General features: G+C 38.4%; 1 protein-coding gene across 1 annotated transcript in view; it reads right to left on the bottom strand.

Annotated features, from left to right (window-relative positions):
* Positions 1-2676: 2676 nt before the first annotated feature.
* Positions 2677-23542, bottom strand: part of LOC139728074 (uncharacterized) — a 39086-nt gene continuing 18220 nt past the window's right edge. The window contains exons 13-32 of the mRNA XM_071639037.1: positions 22363-22477; positions 21849-21970; positions 21070-21115; positions 20551-20620; positions 20026-20044; positions 18651-19495; positions 13464-13787; positions 12677-13009; positions 11715-11947; positions 10321-10700; positions 9756-9858; positions 8995-9158; positions 8180-8326; positions 7371-7439; positions 6847-6915; positions 6537-6588; positions 5826-5970; positions 4684-4821; positions 3616-3777; positions 2677-2885 (exon numbers count right to left, since the gene is read on the bottom strand). Coding sequence (XP_071495138.1) covers positions 2677-2885; positions 3616-3777; positions 4684-4821; positions 5826-5970; positions 6537-6588; positions 6847-6915; positions 7371-7439; positions 8180-8326; positions 8995-9158; positions 9756-9858; positions 10321-10700; positions 11715-11947; positions 12677-13009; positions 13464-13787; positions 18651-19495; positions 20026-20044; positions 20551-20620; positions 21070-21115; positions 21849-21970; positions 22363-22477 — 3745 coding nt within the window. The remainder of the gene's footprint in view (positions 2886-3615; positions 3778-4683; positions 4822-5825; positions 5971-6536; positions 6589-6846; positions 6916-7370; positions 7440-8179; positions 8327-8994; positions 9159-9755; positions 9859-10320; positions 10701-11714; positions 11948-12676; positions 13010-13463; positions 13788-18650; positions 19496-20025; positions 20045-20550; positions 20621-21069; positions 21116-21848; positions 21971-22362; positions 22478-23542) is intronic.

Below are 23542 nucleotides of genomic sequence, written 5' to 3'. Positions count from 1 at the left end.
AGTATATTGTATCAGTGTCCAGTTACTATTAAAGCTATGCTTTCATTTTCCCAATACATTGTAAGAGTATGATTTTATTCATGTTTAATTAACTTTGAAGTATTATACACTTGTATGTATTTTTTAAATTTTACATCAGATTTGGTATGAGCATAAAAGATTGGATTAGTGAAAAAAACGTGTCAACACCACTGTACGTAACATTTATTCATTTGCATGCAAAGGTCAGTTTTTATGGTTGACATGGGAAAACTTATTTTACATATTCTAGACAAAGGAATTGATTTTTATAGCTGTGATAGTATTATAATGAAGTTTATCTCTATTGGTGCTAGGAATTAGATCTTTGGTCCATGACATTTGCACAATGCATTCACTATTTCATCCCCAGCACTGGGCTTGCCTAATCATACTGATCATACTTTGGTGTCCATGATTTTTTTTTCAAGCCACATTTAGGGTAGTACTGCAAGTTTACATGAAGTTGGACCAAGAAATGCCTTGGAAGTGAAAGTATTTTCTTGGGACGGATATTCACTGAACAGATACGCCTAAGGCACTCGTTTATAGTCTCAAATATGTAACAGTAACTTCAGAGTTGACTAACCATCATGATTTTTTTTTCAAACAAAATGTAATATATCACAGATCTGGAGGAAATTTTACAATGCAAATTATGTACAATCAGCAAATGGCAAGATAGATGAAAAGAAATACATTTAATCTCAGCTTTGATGATCTCAGAGAAATGGAAGATTAGGTTTACTTTTCACTAGAAGATAACGTTATATAAATGAAAAAATAAAAACATTGTGGACGGATATGTCAGTTGGGGAAAAAAAGTATTCAGGAAGAATCAATGGCACATATCTTCATCTGGAATGGTTAGTAGTTGAACTGGAGTTCATAGCTGACAAGTTCATCATAAAGTTTGTTTCCTTTGAAAAAATGCATTAAAATCAAGTTGTTTCCGCAATGTACATGTATTTTGGATGGATGATCAATTATCAAATCACTCATGCACATTTCTTCTTAGCACATGTTCTTGCACAGCTTCATAACAGTGAAAATTCAAACTTAGAAATTTCAGCCAAATACTGCTGTATGATGGTCAAAAACAGATTTTTCTATGAAATATAAAAAAATGTAATTCATCCCCTGTAGTGCACCATTATATCCCAATGATTCCCTCTAATCACTCAGCCATATCCTTACATGCGTACAAAGGAACATCATTAGAAACGGAAAGTTATCATGGTATATAAGTTGATAGGCCATGATGACGTCAACTCTGAGATTTGCATCTCTGCAGGACACTTTTCTTTGAGACAATCAATAGTTAGGTTCATACGCTGTTCCTAAACTTTTAAGTTTAGGTTGAGAACTCTCTATGATTAGCTTGTAGTTTAGCACCGAGTGGACGCACTCGAAAGTTAGCAATCTTAAAGTTTGGTCGATGATTAGAACCACGAGACATCTTAGGGTTTACGCTCTCTTCACGGAGGGTCCCCATTCGCAGTTTCGCTCTGTGTGGACACAATAATCAACAAGCTTGAGAGGTAACATGAACCTCGCTTCTTGTTCGCATCCGGGTCGACCTCCAGCTGCGCTATTTTGTATGGGCATAAGGTCATCTAGCAAAGACTCTGCACTTCCGGTGTAATCATCGAGTGGGATTCGCTCGTAAGTTGTAACATAAAGTTTAGGTGCGCGTGTGAACCCGCGTCATAAATTCAGGAGTAGAGCCAACCATCGACAGTTAAGTTTTCAACCTAAACTTCACGTTTGGCAACTGCGTGTGAACGTGACTATAATGACACTTGACCTCATACATGTGTAGCATTTCATAATTTATGACACGCTTTTACACAGCTCTTGAATGAAGACCTCACACCAGGTGAGAAACAAGTTCCTAAATAAATCAACAATGACTTCCAATGGTCACATGTAGTGAGTTTTACATGCCTATCACTTACAGTCAACTATCTAATACTGTTATCACTCTGCAGCAGAGGATATTTCATTTTGCACATGTGCCTTTTGAACATTCTGCCCTTTCATGTGTTGCAAAATGTCTCGAAGTATAAACCAGACTGATAAAAACAGTCTTAAATCTGACAGTATCATTGTGCAGGCACTAATTATGCTACATTATTCTTGGCACAAGTCCAATAAGTTATAATATATACATTGTGAGTGCAAAAGCTTATCAAACGTGATTTTCAATGAGTCATTGCACACAAAAGCAGATATTTCATACCCGTATGAAGATCAACCATGTTACTGAATGAAGGAAATGAGTGACAAATTCCTGTGCAGAGACATGAAAAAGTGAAAAGTGAAAAATGTGTTGCTCAAAAAGATTTTTGAACCAAATCATGCCTGATGAATATCATTGTGTTTAGAAATTAATGATCATAATTCTAAATTACTTTTCCATCATTCCATCAATAATCCATCATTGCTTTTCATATGACAGAAATGATACTTCATCTCACTGGAAAAGAAAACCAAACCCACACCTCATTCATGTCATGCTGCAGCAGTATTAAAGCTATTCCAGTACAAACATTACTTCATCAACATGTCAATAGTGCTGCGGCATGGCAGCTTACTGTTGCTTGTTTAATCTTCTCAGGCTCATCAGAGAATTGTTCATTGAAACATAACTCTCTCCTAGGATGTAACCTTTTCATTCTGACTGCCGTTCTCTTTATTTTCTCCCTCTTGCAATTTTCCTTCCTGCTCCGCCTTCTCCTTCTCCTCGGCTTCCTTCTTCCGCCGGATCTTCTCCTCCCACATCTTCTGCTCCTTGCGTTCCTGCATCGAGTTGAAGACGAGCTCTAGGGACTTTTGGAGTTGGATGTCCTTCACGGCATCAGTCCCTGGGAACAAACAGATATTTGCAAACAAAAAAAGAAGAACATTCTTGTGAGGTTTGTCCCAGATAGATATTAAAACCTGTGAGGTAATTCATGCAAACATTTTGAAGTTGAGTGACATTTTTTGCAACTTCTGATCTGCCACCAACAGTAGAGGGGATGCTACAAGTAAAAGTACAGGGAAAAGTTGCAGTTCATTTCCCATACAGGCTGAATTTGCCTTTGTGATCATTCATGATGATGGATCAAAGCCTCCATATCAATTCTATTTTTGTAACAGAGGATTCATGAAATAACCTTTGAAAAGAACGACAGTTGCATTGCACTGGATCTTTCCTGACTATAGCGACAACAGCATTTCAGCCACTCAATCTTCATTGACAATCACGCCATTGTCATAATCAATAAGTTCACTAAAGTACAGTAGTCAGTGTATACTCTCAGGAAGGAACACTACTGCAAAGAAATGAACAATCTTAATATAAATATAAGCAGTCAAGCCAAAGCAACACAATAATTACGACAAGATAAATTGTAGGAATTTTAGAAACACATTTAAAATCACAAGAAACTCATGAAATATGGCACCTCCAGTGCATCAACTCAAAGAGCACTTCCAGTCATACTGTATGACCACAGTCGCTTGAGGAGACCACAGAGAAGGGTACAGTCCCTCCTCTATGGACATATTGAGTAACAGCTGCCCTGGGAGGTCAAAGGTTAAAGAACTTACCTAGCATCTTTCTAGCCTCCTCTCCATCCACCAGGGGGTTCAGCCAGGTGGACTTGCGGACTTCCTTGGGCTGCAGCCCGGAGCCCCGGGGCACGTAGATCATGAAGACGATCTCGGATACCTCTCTCTCCTTCAGCATCAGGTTAGGCTTGTTGAAGTCCTCTGCAGACATTCACACAGTGATACAGTCTTAATAACACCAGCAGGCCCCTACACACATACCATTTTTCAAACAACTACACACACAGAACAATGGCATTGAGCTTTAATATGTTCTTTATATACTACGTTAGCTTATCTGTTTTCCCATTTTTTTTCTTTCATATTCTCACCTTATCCCTTCAATGTTTTCACTGTTTTATACCTATACCTTGGTATATAACTATTAATGTTCACATGCAGTTTTGTCCATAATTATAATGAATGGGGGGGGGGGGGGAGTGAATTAAATTGACTCTGTAAAGTGCACAAACTCTTCCATGTCCCATTTAGAAACAAGCCCGCTGAATCCATAAGAAGCAAAACTTAAAGAAGCAGCTGGCACTACAGATTGCTAAAATTAACCATGACCTATTAAATGATGCGGCCAAGGCATGATTTTCTCACCTTAGATATTCTGACTTACTATCTACCCTCCTCCTTTTTTCTTTTTCTTCTCATCCCTTTTCTTCATACTATTGTTAGTTGTTACTTTTATCATCACTATAACTATCATTTCTTGCTGCTACTACTACCCAGGTACTGCTTTTACTGATAATTACAGTGATTAGTAATATCAATATTACATAATTCATATGATGTGATGATAACACATTAATACACATTAGTAACAGTATTTGAATTTCTCATTGTATCACTATCATCTTCTTTGGTAAGTATTATATACACAAATTGTAAATTGTTAGTTTACAATTACAATTATGGGTTCTAGGGCAATTACCCTCTGGACAATTACCCCAAACCCTTCCCCTGACCATAACCCTACTCCTAATCCTGAACCTAATCCTAACCCTAACCCCAATGACAATGACACCCACTGACCATCACTCTCCACTTGACCAAACTCACTCTTGGTGGCTCCAAGGATGGAATTGTTGATCTCCTTCTTGGAAGGGAAGTGGTCGCACTCCTTGAAGTATGCCGGTAGATCCTTGGCCTCCATCTCTGTCTCAGGGTGGATCCTCTTGGCAAAGACGTACTCATAGACTGAAAGAAAGGAAAGCATTTCATTGCTCTCATTTGTTACACACACTCTCCAGCCTTTCAGCCTATGTCTGGTCAGATATGTCATGAAATGTCATTCATCTTTTACAGCATCTGCACATACACGTACTGTCAAGCAAAACACTTTCGCAGCATGAAATTTTTGCAAATTGGAGCCAACGGCCCTTTTTGCTGCATGAAATTTTCACGAAATGCCACTGGCATTCAAATGAATAGTGTGTCAGCAAGAACTTTTGTGTGCATTTCATTTTGAGAATCTTGGCTCCAAAGAATTTCACCAAATGAGAATGCATTCAGTGTACATTTCTGCTTTTACAGTGGTCAACAGAAAAAAAAAAGTTTAACAAAGTACCAGCGGAGTACAAAAAGCCTCATTTCTGACAGTGCAGAAAAAAAAAAAGCACAAAAACTGTGCTCGCACATCTGAGATGACTTGCTGTATTCAGCAGAAATAAAATCTGGCATTTAACAAAATATTCTTCTTCAATGCACACACACCAACATTCATCCCACCAAAGGGAACAAGTAAAATCTTCCATTGTGATAATCACTTCAAATCAAATAGTAGATTTTGTCAACTTGTCCTTCATGATTACCTGGTGTCAGCAGCTCATTGCTGGAAATTGTGGCCTGAATTTTCTTGCTAAAAATATTTTTGTCTTAAACCTTTACAACAGTTGTTTTACAATTACCTGCATCTACAGTTTCTGTAGATGAAATTGGTACTAAAAATCTGAAATGGCCTGTACACTTGGATTTTGCCATGCATAGATGTGCACAGTTGATTGAAGCAATGCAACAATTGATATGGTTTCTTGCTGACAGAGGGCACTGCTGTTGCTTCCCTTTAAGTGGCTTAATAAGTAATTGCATTCCACAGCAGTTCAGCTGGAAGTTTAACAGTTAAATTCCTATGGGAAGAGCTGTCATATTGTGAATGGACTGAAGTCAGTACAATAAGTTTACAGTTGATGAATTCCTCTTACACTTCTTTTTATCCATGAACTCGTCCATCTCCCAGAGATCCAGGTGAATCTTGGGTTTGCCCACACCATGCCACCTTGCTATCTTCTTCATCAGTGTGTAGTAATACTTGATGAAGGACTTGAAGGACCCAGCATGGATGCGGCTCTACAGATATCAATGATTCAGATGAAATTACATGTATAGTTTCATAATGAAAGGATTAATGCACTATTTACATCATATGTTGCTAACTTGAAAAAAAAAACCAAGTTACCAAAGTTTATATATACTAACAGTAATACACACATAATTTAGATCTTTATCAATCCTCCCAACTGTGATTTTGATGAATAGTGCTGATCTGAATTTATGCATTCTTTTCTGATTAATGTATGCTAACAATTTTGTGCTGATTCTAGATGTACTATCACACAATTTGCACACAGAAGCAGTCAAAGCTGAATGATGTTTCTGTAATCTGATTTATATTCACAAAAGACTGTTAATGATAAACTATTTCTGCAATGCTAAGTAAGAAGCAGTACATCATTGACAATATGTGCACCTGACACTTGCTGATCTAATATATCGACTGCATTCCCAAACATCCATAATAAAACAGTTGCATCACTCTGAAGCCAAATCGCAACACAATTTGTTTGTTTCTTCTACCGTCGACATATGACTACTTTATATTTCTTTTTTTTCTCTCTTGACAAATCATGACTCACCTTTTCCTTCACCTTGGCAAGCATTCTCCTCACAATCATCCCTCTGACAAACCTGCAAATATAAAGTACAAGCTTCATTTTAATCATCACACTAAAGAAATCACTGATATTGCTGGTAGCTTGCCAATTTCATATTCACACATTTTACTCACAGATTCTCGATATGTCACCAACATGTGTATTTTTCATTCTGAATATGCGGCCCTTTAAGAACAATTAACATTGTAGGTACATTTCATCATAAACAGACAGGCTAAGAGAATGTGTATATTCATTATACATTATAGTTCATCACAGAATAAGTTCTTACCTCTGAATGCTGATTGCAGCCCTCTTCATTTCTGCCTTGGAAACACCTCTGGTCTGAGCATTGAACAATCTGCAAAAATTCAATAAGTAAATTCTCATAAGCTAATCATAATTATACAAGTATCGTATTGTATCTATATGATAACATCAACATTTATCATTTGTACTTGTTCTACAACTGAGTCAATAGCAATTAAATTCCTGATTTGCACTTACACAACAAGTGAAAAAATATCAAATAAAACACATGATCATGTGAAATTTAGATAACAATGGAGGGAAAGGCAATGCATGGTACTTGTAACATTCTAGCCATGGTAAATTACTGTGATTGTAATACCAACATCTTAACACAGCTTTCATTTGATTTTTTTTTTTTTTTCGGTGGTCATAAACATGATTTTCTGTCAAACATGAATATGATAATGAAAAAATAGGCCTTTCCCAAGGCAAGTTTCATGCCACTTAACAATATATGCAAAGGAACACAGAGGAGAAGAGAGGAGAGTCTGGAATAATACATACTCATGGATGTCTACGCTGGGGCCAATTCTCTTCAGTAGGGCCATCTGTCTTCTGTGCTCTGCTGCTTGCCTGTAGAGCAATAATGATTAGAACCAAGCAAACTTAGTAAAGAATAGGGACAAAAACCAGCACAGGAAGGCAGTTGCATAAAGAAGTCTGTGCATACATGCTAAAAAGTCACATGTTGAATGTCCACAGCTACCCAAGAAACGGCACATCTAACTTTATACACACAATTAGATATCTAAAGTAGAGCTGATCTCACAGTCAAGAGAATCTACGTAAGCACATAAAAAAAGAAAATTTGAATATTCTTTTCAATACAACCTGTCACGTTTATTGCTCATATTTTCACATTGCTTCAGCTAAATCTATTTTGCAAAAGCATTCACACTTTCAGCAGATTTTATAATGGAATCACACTGCTCATCGTGGGATCATGACAACTGTAAGTTGAGGAATGATGAAATCATCCTTGCAAGTAATTAACCCATTGAGGACGGACTGATTTTGCTACAACTCGCATTTCCCATAGACAGGTGCCCGAGTATACTTGGGACTCATCCTCAATGGTGGGGTTAAATGTCTGATAAAAACAATGAACCAGTAATCCAAACTTCCAACATCCAGTTTAAATTAAGAAAATTACTGCATACAAGAAAGTTACGATCCATCAACTTCCAGTTAGCCAAGCTAGTCTTGATAGCAATGTTTGGGCATAGTGAAGGCTGACAAAAATACATCAATATCCCATCAGTCCACACAGGAAGTTGCTCATGATATATACAAATTTTGACCCCTGAACTCACTCTTGGAGCATCATGTTTCGCTTGGCTTGCCGCAGCTTCTCCTTGTTGAGCTTGTCCAGCATGTATTCCTTCTCCCAGTTCTTGAAGGTGACGTCATCTCGCTTGTACAAGGCGATCTCTCTCTTCCACAGGTGCTCAAGGTAAGCTCTGGTGAGAAAAAAAAAACATGAAGGAAATTGGCTGGACACTACTCTTCATGTAATCATAGTTTGTGTGGTATTTATCTCTTCTGCTATGCAGATCCTATTAAAAAACAACAACAGCATGATGCTATTCTATCCAAAAATCATTCGTACTCTCTGTAATAGACACAGTGGCACTGACAAATGTAAGGAAGAGAAGAGAGCAGTCTGCTACGATATATGATGGACGAGGGTCACGACAATTATAGAAATTACAATTATTACATTCAATCTGACTCATTTTCAAAACATGACGAGTACCTGTACAATGCCAGGTAGTTAATTCAATGAGAACGCACAATGAGCGCCACAAGATTATAGAAAGGCATTGTACAGAAAATGACTACTATTATCATCCACCAACCATAAACCAATGCTTGCAGAGCCTGGATATGTGGTTATCATGCAAAACCAGTTTCTCTTCTCCCAGAGGGAATTGGCAAATCATTCATCGACAATATTAAGCAAGACGTGCATGGTGGTATTGCATATTATGTAGAATATAGAGAGGAAGCTTATGCAGGACATTTGAAAAAATTATTATAGACTGGTGGAGGTACATCACTGTATATATTTAACCAATCATACTTAAAAAAGTATAATAGATTGGTGGAAGAATATATCATATCTCACCTTTCTGTTGCAAATGCTTCCCTCTCCCTCTTCTCCTGCCTTGCCTTCTCAGCCTTACTCAGTCTCTTCTTGGTATCTCTGGAAGAGGTCTTGTTGAAGAGCTTCTGGATGTCTACGGATGACTTGGCTTCCTGCTGCTTCTGGTAATACTCGTATTCAGCACCCTGGAGAAGTAAAATTCAGACTCTGTGTTGTCATTGTTTTCCACTTTGTCTCCCCCCCCCCCCCCCCTTTTCTCTATTACATTAAATGGCACAATAAAGTAGGTAGAGGTAGCAGAGGGCAATGAAAGGACAAAGTGTAAGCTTACGGAGCAGTGTAGTGATACTGCTCTCTCTCACAGTCTCTCTTTCTCACGCACACAGACACACATACACTTAAGTGTAGCACATAGAGCAATATTGGGATACTACTGTCTCTTCCAGTCTATACATTTTGTACATGCACACAAACACATGCACACACAAACACACAGGCAAGCTTAAGCAACTTACTGATATATTTTTCTCTTCCAGTGGCTCCTTCTCTCTTTTTTTTCTCTCAAACACAAACATTCATACACAGATACACACATGAAATATTACTATCACCATAAACCAACCCAAAGCTGTTTGTTGTTGAGAGGCAGTGTAAGATTGTGACCAGCAAGTCTCATCAAATTGCACTTGATACTTCCGTTTGATCTGTAATCAAGAATGCAGTGGAATACGCAGGACTGGAACTGACCAAAAATCTACACTGTGCTGTGATGCTATACTCACAGGATTCGAATGTCCAAACTCAGGTACAGGTCGCCCTTCCCACATCGCACCCTTCTGCCTTCCACTGGGAGAGACAGGACGGCTGAATCGGGGAGATGTTGGTCTGCATCACAACAGCAAGCCAAAAAATATGAAGTCAACATTTAAATTATCTTAAGATGTCTTTGACAGCACACTAGAGCTGAAGAGCAAAAACAGACAAGATTTGTGAGATTCATTACACATAAGAGTATTGCCATGTGTACATCACTTAGATAGATATTGTGTTCATTATTGTGAAAGGAATTATATCATAATTGAGCATTTCATTCATATTCACTGTTACAATATTTCACAAGTGGAAAAAGAAGGCTGTTTCGATGTCATTTACATCCTTACGTCTTTCACCATGAAAATATCAACTGCCATAACCTGGTGTAAACAAACATTCCTTCCTGTCTACAAACTGCCAATGTAGATTAACGCCAGTCCAGAAATTTCCCATGAGGGTGCCTTTCACAAATTTCCTCACATAATTCAAATAAAGTATCCACCAGTTTTCCTTTGTAAAGAGTTTCATTCTCACCTTGGTGATGTGGGCCTGGATGGGGACACGCTCAGTCTAGGTGAGGGAGACCGGACAGACGGCCTTGCTCTTCTAGCTGATGCGGGCCTCACACTCCCACCGGTGTCTGTGGGCAGACCCAGTCGGGGTGCAGGACCAACCCCTGTCCGCTGTCCCGGGGCAGAGCTCGGTCGTCTCCCAGGGACCTCCAGCAAGGCGGGATGGTCGGTCGACGGAGCGGTAGTGATGGTGATTGAAGGGGAGGCAGCCCCGGAGGAGAAGCCCGTGGCATCACCGCTGCGAGAAAAGTCGAGCTCGCTGTCTGGGGTGCAGATAGATGTGCCCGCTCCATCGTCATCAATGATGCCCAAATCGTCATAGTTATCGGTGATAGCAGAAACCTGAGCATAGGAGGAATGAAGGCAATCACAAACCAGTAAGTGTTGATTTCATGTTTCTCTGTCACACTTAAGTTTGTATGTCAACAAAACATCTTTACTAAAGCAACAGTATGGCTTCAATTTCAACTTCTACATGTATCTTCTGAAAACCTTGTTCAATTATGCTACATTGCTCCTAGTAATTCTCGGCTTGAAAGTGTTGCCTGGCAAACTGTGAACAAATATGAAAAAATCATGCCAAGTCAAAGGAAGCTATAACCATTAGGATGTCAGGGCTTATTCTGGGGGCATCTAGACATTTGTCCAGTGCATTCATAAATTCCATTTGCATCCATAATCAATGATTTACTTGCCTAATGTAATTTTGTTTACATTGGAAAATGTGGTTACCAAGTTTCACTCCCTGCATAATGTTGCCTGTCAATAATGAGATTACAAACATTCTAGCCTCAAGAAACTGACTGAAAATTACACTAATTCACAAGATGTAAATGTAAATCTATGTGCTACCTATCTAACCAAGAAATAGATACTGTAAAACAAGGAATTTTTGCGTGCACTTTAATTTCGCGAATTTCGCGAGCGCCAAGATTCGCGAAATTAAAATGCACGCGAAAGTCCTTGTTTACACTATATGCATTGAACGCCAGTGGCACTTCGCAAAAATTTCATGCCACGAAAAAGGCTGTCGGTTCCAATTCGCGAAAAATTCATGCCGCGAATATATCATGTTTTACAGTACATTAAAATAACCCCAAATATACAACCTTGTCAGAGAACAATATCGCATACACATTCCGTCTGCAATGCTGGAACATACAAGCATTCATGAATGTTGGTGGCACAGCGTGTACAGCGTTGGAAAGCATTGCAAGCCGTTAGGTTGTAGCAATGATACTCATTAAGTGCTAGCCATTCCGTGCTAGTATAGACCTGTGCTCTGTAAAGTTCCATAAAATGCAGCAAACTAAAAAGACTTTATTATGATCAGGGTGACAAGATTAGGCCTATTACCTCTGCATCCTCTGAAGTAATGGTGAGTCTGCTCTCTGACATAAGTCCAGGACTGCCGTGTCCACTTGCATCGGCATCACCAACAGCAACAGATTCCACCTTCATTGAGAAGTCAGCATCTCCTCTGCTCGATGCTGAACCTTGCCGAGATGACGCGGCTTTTGAGCGGGTGGATTTTGGCCTTGTCGGGGGAGACGGCGATGGACTTGGAGTCCGACTACCAGCCCTAGACCCTGGAGGTGGCAAAGAAATGATATGAGGATTAAAAGAATACAAATATAAATCTTGCAGCTTATTGATATACAAGTGTCTTATATAGGTTCTCTTGATGCACATACAAAACTCAACAGCACGAAAAAGTTCGCTTTACATCCTCCAGTTTCTATAGGAGAGGACAGGAAATCAAGTTGCAGTGATTAATAACTTTTGTTTCATGAATGGGGCACTCTACTAGACAGCTTATCACCTGTGAATGCTCAGCAAAAGGTACACCTTGTTGAAGTATCTGGACTCTATTTTTTTTTCTCTTTTTTTGGCAAGTTGATCACTACATGTATGTCAGCAAAGCACACAAACAATCATGTTTAGATCTCCTTTCTATCTTTTGGCACTGATACAAAGCTTAAGTGGGCAGTTTCGACAAGTTTGCTAATGCACCAGGAGACATGCTTTTTGAAGGTGAAAAGTATTTCTGTGTTCATAGTTTTTTTTTTCTTCTAAAACTAACCATATATAGTAGATAAGTCTTAGTTCCAAGTTGTCTCTACAGAAGAATGGCACACAAAACAAATCATACCAGCTGATGAACATATTTCAACACAGCTTAAATCAGCTATCTGACTATACAATGCAAAAACCTTCACAAATAACATTCATGAACATATACATAGACAAACTTTTCTATTGTCAACCTGCATGTAAGAATGAACTCTTTCAAATGGTCAGTAAGGGCTATGACATACCTCCCGGAGATGCCCCTATGTTGGGAGACAAGTGACCACCCATAGAACGAGGGGAGGGTGTGCGAGATGCAGTCCTTGGTGATGGTGATGAGGACCGGGAGAACCTCGGGCATGGGGTGGGTGATGGGGAAAGGCGTGGTGAAGCTCCCCCTCCTGACCGAGGAGTGGCAGGTCTACTGTTTTGGGGGCTAGTCCGGGGAGTGAGAGGCTTACTGCTGACTGCAGGCATCATTAGCAGGTACTCCGGCACATCCTTGGCATGCTGGGTGTGGCGCTGGGGGTCAGCCTCGTGTGTAAGCAGATCCCTGTGTTCACTTAACAGCCTCATGTAAGCTAGGATACAAACAGTACAATAATATCATTTTAAAATGAATATACATACTAAATAATTGTAATGGTGGAATACAAACATACTTACACACTCACACTCTGAACAGAATTTGTTAAGTCATCTGGACAGAGACAACAACTTCTAACTTTAATGACAGCAGCCATGCAAGCTGAGCTTTAACAAAGCCAACACTAATTGAAACAGAACATTCACAATAAATTGAAGCGACCAACAAACATCACTTGGACAATAGACATACAGGAATATTAGGAACAAGTGGTCTGCCAACTGAAACTTTTGAAATGTCACATTCTTCAAACTCTCTATGATACATTTGATACAATGTACAAAACTACTGTATTTCACATCCACATAACATCAACAACATGGAACCAAATACAAATCAACAACTGAAATGATAGTGATGGAAACAATAGAAACAATGGTTATAGTTACCAGTAGGCGTGTTATTTTGTGACCTGAAATGTGCCTGCTTGGAGCCAGTGACTCCATGCTGCACATCCAACTCAAGCGATACAACTTTTGCCCTGGGAGTGAGTGGGTCCTGATGCTGAGAGGTGGGTGTGTGCTGTGGGCTGTTACTGTTGTCATGGTCATGGTGATGATGATGATGATGATGTGGATGATTCTTCTCATACGTTTCCACGGGGACAAAAGAGTGGGAGTCACCAGGAGGAGCAGCATGCATGGATGGTGATGATGAAGATGGGGAACTATCTACGGCTTTAGCCCTGAAAGTGTGCTGGCTTGATGGTAGCACTGAAGGACGTAAAGTGGATAGACAGATGGGTGGATGGACAGATGAACATGAAACAGATGCATGTACAAATGAATCAAGACTGACTATGGACACATCAAAGCAGTGACTAAGCAACAGGCTTGCACAATAACGAGGAACATGCACATATTTTCTGAGTGAAAGCAGTATTTGTGAGTCACAACCACAATTCTGTCATGATCTACAAAACATTTTTCTTGAAAGCAATGGACGCACTCAACACGTCTTACTTACATGAAATCTGCTGAGAGAACCATGAGGAAAAAGGTGCAGTTCTAAAAGCACATTTTGACAGATTATGAATTTGCAGCATGAACTTTTGTACACCAGGTGTATTCATTCATGAGCCACAACACCTACACAAACTACATTTCTTGACAAGTAATTGCTTTTATTATTCTACTCAATGCTTCAAAAATCATGTACATGTACAAAATACAAGGCACATCAAACCAGGATCATAGCAAATTTTACACAAACATTAGAGACAACATATCTACATGGTGAATGGTTGGTAAGCATTTTTGCATTGCTTTCTCCTTTCATCACACAAACAGTCATCTCATCTGAATTTCAAACGATGACTTTGGTGCAGTTCACAGTCAGCTTGAGTTGAGTTAAGCCAGTCAGCACACAAAATGGGTGAATTTTTCAGTGTGTAATGATGCAGGAATATATTACAAAACGAGTATTGACCCATGCAACCAATTTCCAATGACACAAATTCTTTCACATTTTTGATCGAGACAGCTGATTACATATACAATAAAAAATAAAATCATTTTTAAAAAAGCCATGGAGGAAATATCACCATTCCCCTTCAACACTAAAAAAATCAGAATATCTTTAAACACCAGGTCTCAGGGCAATGCATATTTTGTCAACTAGTGTTAACAGATTAAATGTGTATTGAGTAGTTAGAGGATTACTATCATGTTACAGTGTATTTGGGATCACTACAAAGTCATCACAACATGATAAAGGAAAGAGACATGTGAATTTGAAAGTATTGATGAGAAATAAATGAATAAATGCATTAGAATGTGTCAGCTATGGATATTAGTTTCGTTGGGTGAATTCAAAGCTACATGAATGCTCTGAGGCACAAGTGTATATACAAAAACAAAAAAGGAAAAAGATTTCATTCATCACTTCATGCAAAGAACAGCAAGTATTTTTCAAACCAAGGAAATATTAATGGTCAGAGTCAGTCAAACTAAGATGCAATTTTATTAGATCAGGATTTGGCTATGAATTGCTAAGAGGTTCTGAAGACTACAAGAGACAAATTAACTGCCACACTGCAAACCAATCATTTTAAGCTTGGTAAAAAATACCACAGGCAAGCCTAAAGAGTGTGATAATGCCCTGCCTCATTGGCAGGTCATAAATATATAAATTTGAAAATGTTTCTGTGCTTAAAAGAAGGTTGTGTAAAGAATAAAGGCAGTGCAATCTCAGTTTTAAAACATGAAATGATGCCAAATCTCAATGCACTGCAGTTTTTGAATTGTACAATTCAGAGATGCTTGGAATTATGCAAATTCCATTCAAGGCTTTCTTATAAGATCTTGGATATCTTCACAACATTGCAAACGGTATCGAATGGAATTGGTTCCGATTCTAGTTTCATACTTGTGTTCATCACATGGAGTCACGAACAAAAGACAACCTGGCACAGATCTTCCTGGCTTCTCTCGTTTTTATTGGGACCAAATTCTGGTTTCCATCATTTCATTTGATTCACAGTAAACACTACAAAAGTGCATCATTAGGGTTTCAATGGCCCCAGAAAAGGGTTGTTTCCCTATGCTACAAAGTCTCAAGTCTTCCTTTTCTCCCTTGTCGGTTTGAACTGGCTGTACCCTTAACGGCAACCAAAGACATTACCACCCGATTACTTCAAGAATAAGTGGAAAATTATACAAAATTAGAGCCATGCTCAGCCATACACTGCATAATCAATCACATCCTAATTCTCAAAAGTACCATGATACACACTATGGTATTGTACTAGCTTTGACTGTTTCTGTGGTATTTCAGTCAGATACTATATTTAAACATGGGAATTTTAAGGACACCTCAAATTCCTACAGTGACTACACTTTGTAATTCCTTTTTTTCTGTCTTTTAGAATTATGTCATCAAAATCAACTCACTATAACACATCTTGATAAACTGCAATGAACATATCATACAAATTGTATGTTATCACATAAATCAGGATTTTGGCCTCTATTTAACACTGCCCCTCAAGAATTTAAATTATCAGTAAGACTATGAATACCCTATCACCTACAGCCTAAGTTTGTAAATGCGTGCTACAAATTCTACTAAAAAAAGTGAGAAAGTGGATAAGACTTTGACAATAAGAACAATCTTAACATGGCTGTAAAAACAGGAAAGAGCCTCTGAACTTCAGCTGAGCTAAAAGGTAATATGTTAAAGGGTGTGGTACACTGTATATCACTTACATGGAATACATTCTCGCTTTGATTTTCACTCTCCTTCATTTACAGATTGTTCATGTAAATACTGCACCTTGTGCACCGAAAGGCATTTTACACATTTTTATGAGGAAAATTCTTTATAATCCACTCAGTCATGATTATTGGAAGCCCATTTTTAAACATTTTGAATTAGAACATAATCTTGAAAATACATATCATGTCTTAGAAATTACTGTAACTACAACAGTGATTGTCATGCACAGAATTCTACAATTTACGGAAACTATTCCACTCATATATTTACTTACCTGTAAAGGGTATGATACAATATTATACAAAAACTTCACAGAGATCTTGTGACACTACAGTGTATATACAAGTACATATCAAAATAAGTGAAATTTATAAATGTATGGATGCTTCAACCAACTCTTATATTAAATTCCTTAATAGCAAATGGCAATACCTCTAAATGCTATTATGCATTCGAAACAAATTTCACATTGAACAGCACTTCAGAGCATTCTGTCTGCCTGTAGGCATTCAATAAAATACAATTCAAAGTCCTGTCTGTTTGTTTGTCATAAATTTGTTTCCCTCAAGCTATTGCCAAAACAGAGACATAAAATATATAATGCAAAGAAAATTGAGTATCACAGGTGACAGCGATACCTGCTGTGAACAAATATCGATATCAAAGCATACTATTGTGTATGCACACCATCACTGATTGGAATGCAGTGTTTGTGCCCTTGAAGAAGATTTTTGCACATAAAGGAAAGATTTACAATTACTTTTCACCTCTCAGAAATACAATTACTTTGGCATGACAAGAATACAGACTTAAATCTAAACTGCTAAGTAAATTCTTCTTGGTTTTCCTGTGAATGTGTTCCCCACAAAATTGTAATAGAATAAATGCAATGTTCATTTTATGAAATGAATAAACAGCAATGAGTCACGTCATACCAAACGTGATAACTCTGTCACTTGTGGTATTCAAATATAAAAGGCATACACAGAAAATGAGATGTTAACATGAATGGGAAAATTACAACAGGTGTACAAATGTCATGTAGTTAAATTCATCAAATGTAAGAGTAACTCATGCATGCATACAGATGATGGACAAATTTGTCACAAGTATCACAACCAACGACAATCAAATATGTGCACCAACCAGTCACATATTCAGTAACGCTCATGCAGAATGCAAAAATGTGGGATGAATAAATTCACGACTGACTCATGATATATGGATGCACACAATGTTACAAAATGCTGGACAACCCCACAGGGAAATGTACATGATTACCCACACCAAACAATTCACTTCAGTAATGAAGACAATTTGGTTCTGAGTATTTTAGGAAAATAGACAGAATTAACAGGAAAAACTACAACATCACTGTTCCCTTTGATACTGTAACACTGATCATTGTCCAGAACTGTTGCCATCATTTTCAGCTCACAGAATGTAAACTAACTCTATAACTGTGAATGCCATTTATACAATGTACATGTAAGTGCTTGAAATGAAATTTCACCATCAGGCATAGCTCTAGTGACAATACTTCTGGTATCATATCCTACAACCAAAGATTTGAATAATTGTGCAGACTTACATGTAGCTATCTATCCCCTAAAAACTGATTTGAATGAAATATTTTTGCTTATAAATTTTCCTCCAACTTGAAATTTTAACAGTATGATTGTGACTATAATTTTGGAATTTCCAGAGGGTAGAATTCAGATTACAATATTAAAAAAAGACACAAGCACACTGAATCAAATTTCCCTTGCAGTTGACTGATGATAATGAAGTAAAACGAGTGAGTGCTTTTTAATGTATATGGACTGCTGTATCCCTCTACACCAATGCTGATCTACTCTGATCTTCCTCCAAATGCAGACTAAGATCACAGCTTCCATAAAAAAAACTCTATCTTTGGGATAACTCTCCTACCAAACTCTTTAGAAATGGTAAGAGCATGCCACAAATGGAAATTAACTTCACAGATATTAGTACTTTATAAGTCCACTAATATAAACTAATCATTTTTTTTCCATCTTTAAAGTATATTCATATATATACAGTAAGAAGAGTTATGAAGGCCTGTAACATCTTGTATGAGGTATCATATTGTTTGACATGAACAATGAGTGGCTGTTCTCATGGAGACATTTTGAATGAATACCGGTAGAGCCATGATGTGATGAAGACGAGTTGTCCAGTACAATTAGCTCATTCGGTAAAGATGATAGTGCACGTTGTAATTTCCCCAAGAAAATGATTCATAATATGATGAAATGGAGACATTTCAGAAGTTTAGATGATTCTGTTGAATTACTTTGTGAGTGGTGATGGCTGTTAATCATGCATAACTTCTTCACTTGTATCTGTGTTAGTGTGTTTCGTTACATCTGTATCTACATCAACATGTGACATGTCTTCACTAGTGTTATTCTGAATAGATGTATTTTCAAGGGTACCTTTTTCACTCTCAGTCTCAGATTGCACGTCGACTCCGTCCTCTGCCACGGCACCATCCAGTCCAGGTCCCTGTGTGATCCCTTCTGAATCACCACGCACCAATTGTGTCTCCACATCTCCAGCTGGACTCTGTTCCACCACTTCCTGGTCCTTGTTCTCTCCCTCCTCCCCCTCAACTCCAGGGGTTGGATCACCACCGCTGGTATCCTCCTCTCCGCGACTAGGATTGGACACATCACCAGCTGATCTAGGAGTGTCTCCCGTTTCACTTCCAGGGAGGTTCTCTACACTGCTTGATCCCACTCTGTCGCTCTCATTAGTCCCAGCTTCAGCCTGTGCATTTCTATCCTCTCCGTTAAGTGGTTCCTGTTCCATGGGAGGTGCTGTCGCGATCAGATCATCTAATCCCTCTGGGGCTCCCTCGTGCCCGATCACGCCATGGTCAATGCTGCCCGTGGTCCTGGGGGTGTCCTCCGGGCTGAGGGTCTGGTCAGTCAAGTCCGCCAGGTCCACGTCGGACATGCTCCCGAAGCTGCGCTCGCTGGGGGCCATCATGGTGGAGGAGTTGTCCCCGCCCTGGTGGGAGGAGGCTCCCCCGTCCACGGTGGTGGGCTCCCCCGTCGAGCTCTCCCCCATCACCCAGCCCTGGGCTGGGATGGGGCTTGGGTAGGAACTCTCCCGGGACTGACTGCGTAGGGAGTCCTTGGGCATCAAGCTCTCTGTGCTCTGGTTTGGAGCTTTGCTTCTGTGAGGGACAAAGGTGTTCAAGGACATAGCTATTAGGTATCTTTAACCTCAAAGAGTTTCCTCTTATATCTTGCTGCACTCAAGGGAAGACAGTAAACACACACATAAAAAAAAGAAGGTCTGACGATGTATCCATTGAACACTATCACAAAACTGTACCAAAATTTAATGTCACTAGTTAGTACTTAAGGACCTTATACTTCATAGTCCAGGTAAATCCAAATTTGACAGGTGTGTAGAGAAGTAAGGCTTCAAATTCCTGTGAATACCAAAAATTTATACTTTATCTTTTCAAGGGAAAACTAGACAATACATTTACATTTATTTAGCTCTGTGATACAAACAAATAGTTTCACTTGCTGATTTGTTGACAGTTTCATGCAAATACAAATGTGACTGAAATAACCATTGATACAATTTTCATGTGAATTCATCAAGCACTTTACCAATGTTCGCACTTGACAAACCTCAAAAGATTAAAAAATCTATTATCTACAGCTACAGTTTGTTCAAGAATAAGCAACTCACCCATCTGTGGCTCTCCTCACTGTGGTTAAAATAGTATGAAAACAAGAAAGACTTTTGTTAACATTATATTACCATTGCAGGTAGAGAAAATATGGGGAAAACTAGAAAGGGATTTGATTTAATATCCTGTATCGAGACAACCTATGGTTTAAACTAGGAAGAAATGTTACGATATTATTAGAAAATATGACTTTTATGGTAAACCTGAAGAAATCTTCATTAATACCTCATATCTTAACAAACGGTGAAACAAAGTTTATATTTACAATTGTTTTCATCTGAATATATTTGAAAGTGTACTTCAAACACACATAAGATTAATGACAATTAGAACACAACTGTGGCATATTCAGTCTTCATGGAGAACACATTAACACCCATTTGTACATCACTGTTCCACACACAAGCACACATTAAAAAAGAAATACAAGAACCATTGGAAGCAAATTCCAGGATCAGGATCAAATTATCCTACAAGTGAGCCAACTCAATAATCCTTTACAGAGAAATTGCGTTGTAGGTTACCTTTGATGTGTGCTGGGGTGCTAATAGACATGTATTGCATATTGGGAGGGGCACTCGTGGTTCCCGATTCCTGCAAATAATGAATTCAAGCAGTAGAATATGATCACAAAAGCACTGATTACAAATTAGATGTTAACACTTGGTAGTTCTTAAAACTTCATCAATAACAGTACATAAAATACTCATTCATAGTATTGTCAAAACTGTGTTATGTTTTTTTCTCATTACGAAACTTTGCATTAAGATTGAAAACTGTTTTTTATTGAATGGTAACAATTTGTGTGTGTAGCATGGGGAGTCAAGACATGAACTTCAAGACATGACCTCATTCATGACTTCAAACAATACAATGAAGGACTTGATTAAGTTTCTGCAAAGAGATCAGATCCATGAGATCATTCTTCCCCCAAGACAGCCACTACAGACAGCACACATAACCACCGTCTGACTGACTTGCAACAAGGATTGTTTGATATGACTTCAACTCATTCTCTGTGTAACATTGATACTTACATGTACTTCTTCCCAGGGGTAGGCGCCGGCTTGTTTATGTCCCATTCTGGCACTGTATAGACAAGAAATTGTAAAGGGGAGAATAAACTTTGCATGAAACCGTCATTTCACGAACCACAGCTTATTATCAAGTGTCACATCACACTGTCCATGTCTTTCATACCTGCTACCAAACTGGTTTTCTTTTCAAACATGCTGTGACTGAAGACAAAGTAGCAATAGTCTTCAACAAAATCGGCAAATCAGATGTTCACCCCCCCCCCCCATTTCAGTTACTGTTACAAAATAAATTTTTGTGACATGAAATTCTTTTTTTTTTTCCGAATAGGAGCCAATGTCCCTTTCTGTGTCATGAAATTTTCATGAATTGCCCCTGACATTCAATGCATAACAGTGTAGAAAATAACTTTCACATGCATTTTTATTTCACTAATCTTGGCTCTCATGAAATTCTCAAAATCAAAATGTATGCAAAAACGGAACAACTATGGCTATTCTTCTTTATCCAGTAAATACTGCATATTGCTGGACATGACACATCAGATAGAGAGACATCAACACTGTGGCCAACTATAGATCTTTTTTTTTCTCCATGGTGTGAGCTTGATACATATATATTTTTTCACAATTTTCCAGCCAATTTTTTTTTTTGATGATGACATGCAGTGTGTATGAAGATGTCCATATGCAAAACATATCCTGCCTACCCAAGAGAACATCAAGTTCAATAAAAAAAAGAATCGAAAAAAAGAAAATCTTTGAAACATAATTTGGACAATTCTCACCTGGTCCTCCTCTTGTCCCCACCAAGTGACTTGATGGTTACCATGGAAGCGATGGTGGCAGGATGCATGGTGGTGCTACGGTGGCTGGCAGCCTGGGGCACACGGATGTTGGCCTCACATGCCTGGTTAGCATCACAACAAATAAATGCAAGAGCATTGACGGTCATGAAAATACAGCCATTTTGAACACTCATCATTTCAGATAGAAGAGCGTCTTCATTCTTCTTCTTCTTCTTCTCCTCCTCCTCTTCCTCCTCCTTCTTCTTCTTCCTCTTCTTCTTCTCATTGTTCTACTTCTTCATCTTGTTAGCATCACAATTAATGAGTGCATGAGCATGGACAGGAATGAGAAAAACTACCGTTTGTGAACACTCATCATCATTTCAGATAGACAATTATCTCCTTCTTGGCACATGTGTTCCAAGACTGCTTTCATTCACTACTTTTTAGAGAAATCATTATATTAACATGTTTCATTCTTTGATTTGGGTCTACAGTATCAACCTCAACTCACCCTACAGGAATGATACTTGTTCTTGGAAGGGTCTGATGCGGTCTTTGGTCTGTTCCCACCCCGGGTGCTACCCGCCGTCCTCATTGAGGTTCTCGTGGGTGGGGCACTGTGGATTCTGTGGGATCAAGTAGCACAAGAATTCAATTGTTTGAAAAGTGTTAAATTAGCCTTTAAAAATTTTGCATTCACAATATGACACAATGTGCATTCCAGTCATGATGTAAGAAGTTATTCTGGATATTGATCATCTGCTAGGAAGCACTTCTGTGCTTATGAAGGGAGTGGTGCATACATTGTGCGTCTGAATCAGTGGGTACATGCATTGTGATGTGCTTTGGGGCTTCTTTTTTTTTTTTTTTTCCTCCCGGTGTCTCCATCAAAACTTAGATGATAACTTGGACTGCATTTCTAGTTCTTTGTATACAGTATATGTTGCAAAAGTAAAGATTGCTGGCTTCAAATGTCATTGACTTCACTGGTCTGAATATGTATATCTAGTTTCCATTGGCTTTACACAATGAATAGTACTCTACAATGCAAGACACTGCAGCACACTTATTGCAATGCAAACCCATGAAAGAAAACAGCACAAAAACACATTTTACTGTGGCATATACTAATATAGTGCAGAAGTGGTGATGGCATTAATGTAGCCATCAAACTTCAGTATGTTTGTTTGTGTCTTTATTTTTCTTCTTAATCATATTTTTGTCTAATAACTGCTTTATAGGTTTTCTGTATTTACATTTCATTAACTCTGTATAGTGTGAAGCCAGACACCGTATCATCTGAATTCAATTGAGTAATGGTGCAAAATTGTACAAAGTTTTTCACAATTGTATGCATTCCAAATATGAACAACCCAAGAGAGAAAATAAACACAGTAACACAATAGAAACATGTGATGAATCTATAATTGCCTATCTGTTCTTTATATTCACAGGATTTTATTGTGGTTTGAGATGCTAGAACATGCTGAGATTATTGATGTGTCAGTATAACATGAAAAACAACAACAACAATAATAGTAACAACACAGATGCCATGAATAGATTGAAAAAAAAAACCTAACATATATTTTCTGTTTCCTTGTGACTACTGTATGCATTAAGTGTTCCTTGCAACAGTATCCCAAACCATATATCAATCAAATTTGATAGAATCTTTCCCTTATGTGCTG

Source organism: Diadema antillarum, unplaced genomic scaffold, assembly GCF_040938485.1.
Source record: "Diadema antillarum isolate AM-2024a unplaced genomic scaffold, OU_Dant_1.0 seq00000163_RagTag, whole genome shotgun sequence".
Lineage (NCBI taxonomy): Eukaryota > Metazoa > Echinodermata > Echinoidea > Diadematoida > Diadematidae > Diadema > Diadema antillarum.
This window is presented reverse-complemented; position numbering and strand designations above follow the sequence as displayed.